General features: G+C 43.8%; 1 protein-coding gene across 1 annotated transcript in view; it reads left to right on the forward strand.

Annotated features, from left to right (window-relative positions):
- The window catches only part of MRPS25 (mitochondrial ribosomal protein S25), a 50,054-nt gene extending 40,982 nt beyond the window's left edge, over positions 1-9,072 (forward strand). The window contains exon 4 of the mRNA XM_085624456.1: positions 8,658-9,072. Within this exon, the coding sequence (XP_085480582.1) occupies positions 8,658-8,850 (193 nt within the window). The 3' untranslated portion in view covers positions 8,851-9,072. The remainder of the gene's footprint in view (positions 1-8,657) is intronic.
- The last annotated feature ends 3,188 nt before the right edge of the window (positions 9,073-12,260 follow it).

Raw genomic sequence — 12,260 nt, forward strand, 5'->3', positions numbered from 1 at the left:
CGCGCCTCATCGGATCGGCCGACCGACGAGGAGAATTCGAAGAGCGACGATGCTGCGTCGACTTCTTCTTATGCTTCGACTTACCCGACACCGAGTGCGAAGACTTGGATGACTTCGAGCCGGAATGACGATTGCTCCGCGACCGGTCCCTCGGCCTCCTTCTGGACTGGGACCTCGAGTGGCGAGGTGCCGACTGCTGGTGTTCGAGCAGCTTTCGGGACCGTTCCCTCAAAGCCTTTGATGTCAACAACTGGCAGTCGGAGCACGACTTGGTCGTGGTCGCACTCCAGGCAGAAAAGACAGACGCAGTGCAGATCCGTCACCGACATCATACGATGACAGGATTTGCAGGCTTTAAAACCGGGCATCCCTCGTGCACCTTACGGAGTCGAAGACTCGAAAAAGGACGTTGACAAAACTCGAGAAAAAGTTAGTCAAAAAATGACTGTTGTACCGATCTTCCTGGATCTGCGCTATCTGGCGAGGAAAAAAACAACTGACGTCAGCACGCGAGGGCTGCGTCTAAGTAGCTGCCGCAATATCATGCAGCCGACGAACGCGGAGCGGACCGATGCCACCTTCCGACACGCAGAGGTACTGCAGACGAAAAATCTTTCCGGATCCAGTCCGACGCCTGGGGGTAATTCTAAGGTAAGGAATCTATAACTAATGTGTTTCTTTCAGATCTCCATATCAGAGCTGGGGCTTCATTCGACAGTTGTGGATGTTGTTCACCCTCAGGGCCGAAAAGGCCCAGGGTGTCATTTCCGCTCCTCCGTGCCATCTCTATACAACATGCCGATGGTCGCGGATGTTTTCTCAGAACGGAAGGAGCGGCAAGCCTCGCAGTTAACTTCATTGTGCTTAAAAGTCAGGCACAAAATTACAGACTTACATGGAATAGTTTTCTGGGCTACAAGTGGAAATACTGAAGGTAAAGAGTTAATTCCAATATATAGGTGATTTCTCTTAATATCACGGACTTTTAGGCCTTGGTTTGTATTTTTCACAAATCTTTTAATGAATGTATTAGGTCATAAACGTTTAAAAAATGGCTGTTTTATGATCCTATACATTCATTAAAAGATTTGTGAAAAATACAAACAAAGGCCTAGAAGCCCGTGATATCAAGAGAAATCACCTATATATTAGAATTAACTCCTTACATTCAGTATTTCCACCTGTAGCTCCGAAATCGTTTTCGTATATGTAAGGGGTTTCCCAGGAGAAACAGGAACCAGATCCAACTAAAAGAGAATTAAGGGCAATTGTTGGGCTCCTATACCCCTGTTAATTTCACTGTCACAAAATTACAGACTTGATGGAGATCAGTCCAAGGATGCTTAGTGTGGCAGCGAGGACAGTAGCAAAAAGGCGTCCGTGCCATCACTGTGAGGACAAGGTGGGGGACGCCGTCGGAGATGGAAGGAAGAGGTGCCAGGTCAAAGCAGACATTGTCGACCCTAAACTAAGGGAATAGAGAAATAAGACAATACTGACAAAGGGAAGGAACCTGTGTAAACGGAAACAGAGCACCATGAAGGTGTTGACCCAGAGCACACATCCGTACATGACTGCTAAAAGCAAAGATCTAACAATGGAGACCATGTGCATTACCAGCAAGAGAAGAGGACTCTGACTTCTTCAATTAAAACCAACCTGCACACATCTGGGATCAACACTAGATGGCAGGCGAATGCACAGCATGTGCATCTACAGCCATACATGCCTCGAACATAGATATATCTAACTTCTCTGTGAGTGATGTCATTCTGCTATTTCACAAAGAGCACATTGGCACACAAAATAATCGCCTCCAGTTCCAGGGACTCGTATGGCAATGTAATACTGAAATGAAATTTTGTACTTGTATAGCGCACTGCTGCCCCAGCAACGGGGCGTCGTGGCGCTTGTACTCATACCGCTGTGGAACCCTTCTGGCTTTCCCTGTGAAATGTCCACTCCTGGGCACCCCCAAGGTGAAGCCAGGCATCCCCAGCGCTGTTGGGGCCATTGTGGAGATTAAGCAAGCTATTGCCCAGAGTTGCAGAGTGGGACCCATGATTAGAGTAGGCACCGAGGCGAGAATTATCAGGTCCGAGGAAATTGAGCCCAAGACCCGCCGAGGCGGGAATTGAACCCTGGTCCCGGGCCAGATCTCTGCATCAGGGTCTGCCGCTCTAACCATTGAGCCACACTTCTCCACACTTCTGTGTGCTTTTTGAGACAGAAATTATTTTTGTTTTTGTCCCTTTGGGGAGGACCCGGCAGCTTCCACAACAGTAAAGTTTTACATAAACTATGTAAAACAAAACATATACTGACAAGACCACAATGCTGGCAACCACCACCAGACCAATTTTGTTTGTCAAAGCTTGTATATTTTCATGTTTCCTGTAAGCTTGCTGAAACTGGTTTTACATTAATTTGCCCTAAATATTTACCAAAGGATGCCTTAAAGAGATGGTAACTAAAAAAGCAGATTAGCAAAACATGTTTTGAGTACATTTTATTTTTAAAGAAAAGAATCATCAATCTTGCTTTTAGGCTTCTGTGGGTATTTGTATTGAATCATAGAGCATTCTCGGAGCATCAGAAGTAGCCTCAATTTGTTAAACTTTGCAAATATGTGTACACATTTTTATATTGGAACCACCGTCAGTAGTGCAAGAGGAGGCTCACAGCATTTCCTTACAGTGCTCACCTTATTAATAAAGACTTGTGTAGTATCTTTATGTAAGGTTAATACTGTTCTCCTGTATCTTGTAACTAGCTGCTCAGCCAGTGTGAGAGTTCTATGTGGAATGTTGACGTGACTGGAATGTTGGAGGTTGGTGTGGTGTTTGTTTTTTTTTTTTTGTCAATTTATAGGGCGCAACAGCTACCCAAGAAGGGTTTCCCGGCGCCTAGACACAGCTAGAACAAGAGACAGAAACGGAGGGAGATTTAAGGTGTTTATTGTTCGTACAGCCAGGTCTTTACAAGCTTTCTAAAGCTATAATAGTTATCTTCCTTCCGAATGCCTAGTGGAAGCGTGTTCCACAAGGAGGGTCCAAGGTAGGCAAAAGATCTGCCCCCTGATCTTGCACGTTTAAACCTTGGTATACAGAAGCATGCTGCTGTCTGGGACCGGAGGTTTCTCTTTGGCGTGTAGAGACAAGCAAGGGATTGGAGGTATTTTGGGGCTCCTCCTGTTTTTATTTTGAACATGTAGTTCAAGGCCTTGAAACGGACTCTGTTCTCTATCCTGAGCCAATGAAGGTCCCGGCGATGTGAGACAGTTGAGAGGATGGGCTGAGCAGCTGGCAGGCTGCTCCTGGTGGGGCTATACTATGGACTTTACTATCTTAATAAATAACCTAAAGATATATACTGGCTACGTCTGCTGTGTCACATCAACCTATGGAACCAGGTCACTTCAATTGGCGACGAGTTGGACTAAAGAAACCGTGCGTGTAACCTGAACAGACTGGTGTGTAACTAAACTGGTGTGACTTGAAGAAATTTGACTTAAAGAAAAGAAACTCCTCATTTGGCGATTCTACCTGGCAACGTGAGCCCCACCAGTGACCACAACACCGGTCGCCCAAACCTCTGTGTGCCAGGTGGAGTGAAGAGTGGAGCTGCAAGTTGTTCCTTAGTGCAGCACAGAGGTTTGCCTCAGTCCTGTGTCTACTTCGAGTCGTTGTGTCCCTGTGCCGTCTGCTGGATGTCTTCGCAACCAAGTTTGGTGTCTTTTGAAGGCTGCTGGCCCCTGTGACAGTCGTGTAGGAGAAATACCTGCAGTCTCTCTGTGTTGGACTGTGGAGGGCCACTTGACGGTCGTGAGGTGAGCGTTGGGGGAGCTGTCACCGGAAGAGGTGTCTCTGGTGAGGAGTGCTACTAACTCCAGATCCCCGTGTGGTACTGTCTATGCCAAGGCCAAGTTGAGTTGCAGGTGTGAGGTGTCCCCGTGTTTTTTGACTCAAGCGGCTCTGGGAAATGGATACTGCACCTGTTTGTGTGCTTATCCACCAGCGGACTGTGTTATGAGCAAGAAGTTTTGTGGTCCGTCTGGGGGACATGAAGTGCAGTGGTTGGCGCTTCTGAGGTAATTGCTTGACATTTTATCTCTGCGTATGGTGGTTAAACAGTGAAAAAAAAAATGGAAAAAAACAGCCACTTCAATCTACATAGACAACAGTGTCTTCAAGTAAAAGGTGTCTACAAGAGGATTCGTATTTACACTAGAGTTGTGGTCTTGCACTGGAAAAGACCTGTGGTAAGCAGAAGAAAATAGAATCAGTTTTGAACATTTTTAACATTCAAGCTTCTAATGAAGCCGGTCTGGTGTGGAGGCCGTGTTTTAAAGGAACGTTTCCCGGCCATTCACTTTACATAGCCAAGTATGGGGGTAAGACTATTTTTTTTGAAAACTTATTTTGGATGCTGGCTGGCCCCCTGGACTTTTGGCAGTTCAACCGCTGCTCTTACTTTTAAAAAGACGTGGCACGAGCCAAGCAACTCGCGCGTCTACCTCTTGCCAGCTTGTTGGTCGCATGTAGTCCCTCCGGCGATGTGTCATGCGTCATCTGCATTCTGACATGCAGGGCTGCCTCAGCTGTGGCGATGCTTCTGGGCTACAAGAACGTTTTGGTGCATGGTCACACCGAAAGCCACTCTGCAAGCACGAAAGACAGCGGGCCGCCATCTTGAGGTTGTCTGCCAACCATGTTGCCAAACAGGCTGCCCCATGCTTGCCTGAATAAAGTTTTGGTGAAGCTAAATGACGTCTGTGGACAACACGAGGAATGCATCATCAACGCATCGACTTTTGGCAAATAAGTTTGAAGTTGCGGCGCGGGAGTCTTCATTTCTGTCAGCAGTGTAGCGGACACTGCGTCTTTTCTTTTCACCGGACAGTGTGGGAGAAGAGTTTTTCACCGAAGAAAGGGTATTTTCCTTGTCTAATCCCGCGGCGATCCTCTCTGTAGTGTCAGAATCCAGCGTGCGGTGTGTCCTGTGTGTCTCACGCTGCATGAAGAGTTGAGGAATGTTAACTATGGAGACCGGGTATTTGCAGTGTCTAATTTATTACATGTTTGCTTTGACACGCTTCAGTTTGGGCGCACAAGTAGTGTAATGTTTATTTATGGGGGCTCCACTGCTCTAGGTTTTCTATTTCCATCATCAATATGTTTCAGGTTGCACGCCTTGCACCAGTGCACGCGGAGTAGCACAACTTTGGTTGTCATTGTCTACCTTTCAAATGCTTATTTTCTGCAAATATTTCATGTGATGTTGTCTTTGTGTTGGTCGTGTAGCGTGTATCTGTTACTGTGTGCTGCATGTTGTCTTCTATTCTGAGTGTTAGTCATGTTGTGACTCATTTGTTGGTCTATAGGGGGTGTTAGTCCCACCTATTAAATTAGTAATGGGTGTTAATCCCATAAACTTAGTGTTTAGGGGGTGTTAGTCCCACCTAGGTCATTGTTGATGGGTTTTAGTCCCATATACTTAGTGTTTAGGGGGTGTTAGTCCCACCTACGTTATTGGTAATGGGTGTTAGTCCCATCTACTCTGTGTACAGGGGGTGTTAGTCCCTCCTATGTTATTAGTAATGGGTATTAGTCCTTTTTACTAAATTTTAAGGGGGTGTGAGTCCCATCTTTGTCACGTTAGTGTTGGGTTTTAGTCCCTTCATTTATATATTAGCTGTTGTGTGTGTGGGTAGCCGTCTTTTGATGCCTCACTGTGCTGCATTTCTGTTATGCTTGCTGCACTAGTCTGTGGGTTTTAGTCCTGTATTCTGTGTTAGTCCCTTATACTCAGAGTTTAGGGGGTGTTCGTCCCACCTACGTTTTAGTGATGGGTGACGTCCACCCATTGTATATTTGTTCTGGGAGTGATTCTTCCTGTATGTTCCTTCAATTTCTAGAGTAATTGTAGTTGTTTTCTATTGTGACTCTCTGCGTTTTTGTATAAGTATCTTTTGTGGTGTCTACTCAATTTCTGTTTGGGATGTTACCGTTCTTTACGTGTTTTATTAAAAGAGGAGGTTGGTGTTAGTGAGTGAGTTTAATGTTTTCTTTTCTGTCTTATTATAAGAGGAGGATGGTGATAGTTAATTCTTATCTTTTCATCCTTTTTCTTATCCTTTTTCTGCCGTTTTAGGTCTGGGTCCCTTTCGTGGTATAGTTTATTCATCTTACCCTTGGGCTTTGGACTATTTATCTTTTGTTTATATTTGGTGTATAGTTGCTTTGAACTTTTACTATTGTTTGTTGTATTTTCAATTGTAAAGAAGGGAGATATTGTAGTATCTTTATGTAAGGTTAATACTGTTCTCCTGTATCTTGTAACTAGCTGCTCAGCCAGTGTGAGAGTTCTATGTGGAATGTTGACGTGACTGGAATGTTGGAGGTTGGTGTGGTGTGAGACAGTTGAGAGGATGGGCTGAGCAGCTGGCAGGCTGCTCCTGGTGGGGCTATACTATGGACTTTACTATCTTAATAAATAACCTAAAGATATATACTGGCTACGTCTGCTGTGTCACATCAACCTATGGAACCAGGTCACTTCAACTTGGCAATAAATACAAGTTCTAACATCATGAACATATGGTTACAAATCTTGCCTAAACTGCAGGCAATGCCCTTTCACAGATCTTAAAGGGTTTTGGAGGAAACAAATGTTGAAAACCTTTCAGAAATCTCATCACAACAGCTGATTTAAATAACGAAGGCTGATCCAGGAACCACAAAGGAGACAATAAGTAGGCCTTTACAGTGCCCCAAGCCAGCCCTTGCTGGGCTAGGCAGAAAATTAACAAACAAAACTTTAGAAACTTGTGCCTGTATTGGGTCAATTTTTTGGGAGACGCACCAGTGAATTAATTTGTCCCAATGACTGGTTTTGTGGAGGGACGCCTAGATGACATCAGCATGCCGCTGCTCAATCTCCAGGTGTGGAGATGCAGATTTTGCAGGCCCTGCTGCTGCACCCTCATCGGAGAACAAATACTCCTGGCCAGTAATTCCAGGGTACCACACTTTACTAGGTCGGTCCAGTCCCACTGTGATGTCTTGGGACATGTCGTTCCTGATCTTCTTCAGAACTCGGGGCGCGAGAGTCAGTGGCAGGACGGCATACAAGAGTCCCCATTCACGCTCCATTATCCACTACTGTAGATGTTTTGCTGGCTCCCCAAAAAAACTGTATACAGTCCAACTAATTCACTGATGATGTGCCCACTGGGATTCCAGTTACCAGTGTAGAGCCCACATGTGCCATCTGATGTGTTTGGTGAGCAGGAAGCCAACGATCCCAAGAGCTTTGGAATCATCTGTCCCAAGACTGAAACATCAGGACCATAGCCTGAATATCCTGGACTCTGCTACATGGCAAAGACATAAAAATGTACTGTATCCAGAATAGGAGAAACAGGAGTGTCTGAGGAGGAGTCTGGTGCTTAATAAATATAGGTGCACGGCGAGCGCTGCTAGAGGACAGCTGAGCGCCAGCACTGCTCGAGGACAGCTAAAGAAAAAAATAGTACTTAGAAGTGGTAGAATAACATGCAGCATAAGAACCCATGTAACAGGGCCAGTCCATATGGGAGGTTACAAAATTTCAAAAGGAGGGACTAATAAGCTATTTCACCAATGAAAAGCGCAAGGACAGTAAGAGGAGCCTACAGAAAAATGGGAGGGGCTGCAAGCCCATATCCGGAACACAGCATGTCTCGAAGAGATAGCACAAGCGAGACCTAAAAATGTACTCTGTCTTCTAGCTCTCATGATGTTGTGCTCTCTGCTTTCCACTAACCTAACCTGATTTTTGTAAAGCGCAATCTAATCACCCCTAAGGGTCCCAAGGCGCTGGGGGCCATCGGGGAGATTAAGCGAACTATTGCCCAGAGTCACATGCTGCTGAGCTGCCGCTGGGGATCGAACCGTGAGCCCCGTGCTCTGGAGTCGGCCGCTGCAGCACACCTTTCCAGCACTAGAGAGAGCCAGAGCCCTACTGATAGACTTTCGAAGAGACCTGTTAGAGAAGATTGGAAATCCTTTTTGATGAAGCAACATTGTTGCTATTTTATAGCAGTGAAAAACCAGATTTATCAGCTGGTATTTGTGATAGCGGCGCTCAAAATGAGCCAGATGTAACAATGCACTATAACGTGTAGAATATCTGAGTCTATATTAAATGTTTATGCTGGTAGCTCGGTAGATTAATGTGCAGATGTGTGTAGCCTGCTTCTCACATGGCTGCATCTTCTCAATACTAACCCAACTTTTCATCCTTTTGCGACTGATCACAGGAGTAATGCATGGTTGGTGATAGTAGCTCTGTTGCAAACTAAAGGACTGCGATCGTGGGAAAGAGAGGATGGCATGTGTAAAACCCACTGGTATAATCTACTGGCTATCTTTGTATAGTCCTTGATTAAGGCAGTATAGAAGAACTGATTAAACTGCTGTCGAGCTCCCTCTATTGCGATTGACCCAGTAAGCAGATCTATTCCTAGAAGCTGAAAACGGGTATCTTGGATATTTCTTAAAGAACCCAATATGAAATGGGAGGCAGTCTTATTAACAGAAAAAGCCACTATTCTCTATGATGTTTGTTTAATCTTTGGAATACAATTGACTAATTATGTATTTTTATTTTGCTAGGGAAACGCTGAAAAGTGAAGAAGCAAAAATGGTGAAATCAAACCACCCAGCAAACTTTGGCCCCCGTAAATACTGCCTCCGCGAGTGTATGTGTGAAGTGGAGGGGCAGGTGCCCTGCCCCGGTATTGTGCCTCTACCAAAGGAGATGACTGGGAAGTACAAAGCCGCCCAGAGGGATAGCTCTGCTGTCTGAGCCCAGGTTTGGGAGGACAATCCACCATGGGCAAGAGTCTGTCTGCAAGACAGAGCATGGGATGGCCCAGTTTGTGCCACAGGGAAAGTCATACAAGGAAACCACTTGTGCTGGTCTGGCAGTCAGTAGATCTAAAGGAAAAGTCAAGATTTCTGAATACCTGTATGTGACATGTTTGGTGAAAGTGCACATTTATTGTGAAATTAAAAGATCTTCAAGAGACATTTGATTCATTTACCATTTGTTTTGCTTAGCTCTGCACGCTCTGTGGAAGCGGCACAAAGGTTAATTATGTATGATTTTAGATAACCAATGTCTCTTTTGTATATTCAGACGTTTGAGCAGTTTTACAAAAGCTTTAAATCTAGTTTGCACTACTTTTCTAAAGCAAAGTTGCACAATGTGTTGCCTTGCGTTAAGGGGTGCGTTCCATGGGTGGTGATTAGGCGTTCCCATACGACTACCCATGGGTTTTGATGCAAATCTCCCATCTACAAGGAACTGTAGACCAAGATTTGTGGCAAAATCCTGTGCCTAAGGCAGGTGTAAGGAAGATAATTTTTAATTTCTCCTAGTTTTCCCCACTTTGCCGGAGTGATGCATTGTAAAGTGCACTTACAAAGTAGAAAAGGCCTTAAAGTATGGTTTTTGTACTGGAAGGGAGACCTCTTATAGTACAAACACTATGCTTCAGAAAGTGCAGACACCACTGCACAGGTGCAAGGGTTTCTGCATTGGCTCATGGCTGCCTAAAGTACCAGAACCGGGAGAGAGCAGAACAGCGCCACATCTTGGGAAATATGGGTCAGTTCTGCTCTCTCCTGTTCCCCCAACGCACTTCAGCGACTTGTTGCTCTGTGTTGCGTGCCTGCTATGTAAATCTGGGCCTTGAAACTTGTGTGCGATTCTTCAGTCAGCCAGAAATTTGCTAAACATGACTATGGATGAACGTTCTCCACTGACAACGAAGCCCCTATTTGTAGATTCCTCAACTTATTTATGAACTGCTCGCAACTGTGTATTTCCTCTTTGTTTAGTTGATTTACCATACTGTGGTGGATGAGAATTCTCTGGACCATGGTTGGAAGGTAAACTGACTCGGTGCCGTGATGTCAATTGACTTTCATTGAATACTTACAGCTTAAATGGTGGCATGTGTTCAGCCTAATCTTTTAATCCGACTACCTTGAAAAATGCTGATGGATTCTCCGGGAGGAATGTTTTTGTTTTTTTAACTGGGAAATTGTCAGAACCCTCCACTTAATATATTTGTCCTATTAACAGTGGTTCCAATGTTTTTTTTAAACGTGTGATACATTTGTAGCTGGTGCCTTATTTTGGTAGTTTCGGGTAGCAAAATGTTTTTTGCCCATCCCAGTGAGGTTGGTAAGAGAAATAACCTCTAGTAATTTGGGTGAGTTAACTCCTACACTGAACGTTATCACTAATAACCGGAAGGTCGGCACCATCTCACCTATAGGCTACATATAGTACTAGAGTTTTGTTTTGAAGGAAAGTGTGATTTTTAAACAAATACAACTTAGTAAACCAGCTCATTAATAATGTCATTCATTCACTTCACCTTTTCCTAGTCTATCTTGGTGTTATACAAAATAAACTGCAATAAAAGATAAATTTGTTTACACAAAAAGACGTCACACCGGTACATTGTTTTTTTTAAATTTTTTTATTCATAGATTATTTTTAAATACAAAAGCTCTCAATACTGTAAAAAGAATGCTGAGAAGTAGTACATGCAAGTTTATTCGAGATTAGAATAACAAATAATGGATAAAGTCTGTTTGCTTCTCCGTGCAGAGTGACATCAGCGGCATGAGGTTTCCATGCATCACTGAACAGGCATCACCCTATGAAGGAGCACTTTTGTACAAGTCTCTTGATCAATACAAATAGTCATCATAAATACGACACGTACAATAGGGTTACCTTATATTAGTGTATTAGGCCGTTAACTGCAGACATTTCTGTTCAAACAAAGACTTGCCTTTTTTTTGTATGTTCATTTACTTCTGTTTTACCTACAATAACAAAGCAGGAAGGAGTAGCAAATATTTCCCCAAAGAGAGATGCAAGTAGTGGTACTCAAGCGTTAGAACTTCCAGTTAGATGAGAATTGAGGCATACCCTAAAAACAACAGTACAAGATATGTCAAACTGAAGACTCTGCCATGGCCACACAAAGGGAGGTTTTGCTGGTGAGTTTTTGAAGGAGCCTACAACAACATATGGAAGAGTCAACCATTTCCTCATTCAAAATGATCCTTGCTAGCATACTAGGACTTTTCCAATGCAGAGACACCAACATTTCTTTCTGTCTTAAGTTGTAGTAAACTATCTTGCTGTAACTTCCTCGTGTGGTTAATGTAGGACTTGGAGGTTTATGCCTTGGCTCAAACTCTGACCTTTATTGAGGCAAGTGGTCTGTGTTGCTGAAACGAGGAATGACCGCCCACAAATAGCAGGTACTGCATGTTTAAATACGCTTCCACTTATGATAGGAAAAGCATAAATGAACAGCTATGAGAAACAGTTTGAGTACTCCTTGCAGTGAGCAGCAGTTCTGCTTTTTCCAGCACAAGCTGCCCCTGTGGGCACACGGGCAGCTAGACCTGGTAGCTATGTGGACGGCAGATAGGCACTGGAGCAACATGTAAGTCTTGGATTACACAGCTTTTCACTGTAGTAAATGAGCCAAGCTTGCCCCTACCGCTTCTTAGTATTGCTCCAGACACCTATCATTAGAGGTAGGTAGGGTAACAAGATCTTGAAAGTGCATTTTAAGGTATATTGCATCAGGGCTAGTCTCCAGCTTAAGTATTTGTCATTGGTTTGGATGAAGAATGTGAGTGAGAGAGAGAATGAATGAATATATATATATATATATATATATATATATATATATATCTCCAGAGACACAATGGGTTATTATATATATGTATAGTTGCATTAGACAGAAAAAGTTATATATTTTTGCCCAGTAAGATTGTTGTTTACGTTTGTAAGGAGAAGCTGGCTTCTAAAGCACACTGCCATTGATGTATGGGGTTGAAGAGCTGTGATGTTAGTTGATAATTAGGTAGTGCGTGGTTACCATCAGGAAAGCTTCTTGGTACTTAAGTCAGGGCTGCATTACTGGGAATGGGTTAGTGAAGGAAGACAATTTTGCTAAATGTATTTTGCAGCCTCAAACACGTGAGCATAAACCAAGATGGCAAAACATTAGTTTTCCTTACTAAACTGTTTTATCCACCAATCCTATCAAAAGTCCAGATAAATCCCTTATTTCAAAATCCAGTGTAAATTGTTTTTCCAAATGAAATAACCTCGGTTTTAAAACACATTAGCTTTACAATGTAGGACCCCTCATGCAGCATTATTCACCCTTTCAA

This window comes from Triturus cristatus, chromosome 9 (genome assembly GCF_964204655.1).
Source record: "Triturus cristatus chromosome 9, aTriCri1.1, whole genome shotgun sequence".
In the NCBI taxonomy this organism is placed as follows: domain Eukaryota; kingdom Metazoa; phylum Chordata; class Amphibia; order Caudata; family Salamandridae; genus Triturus; species Triturus cristatus.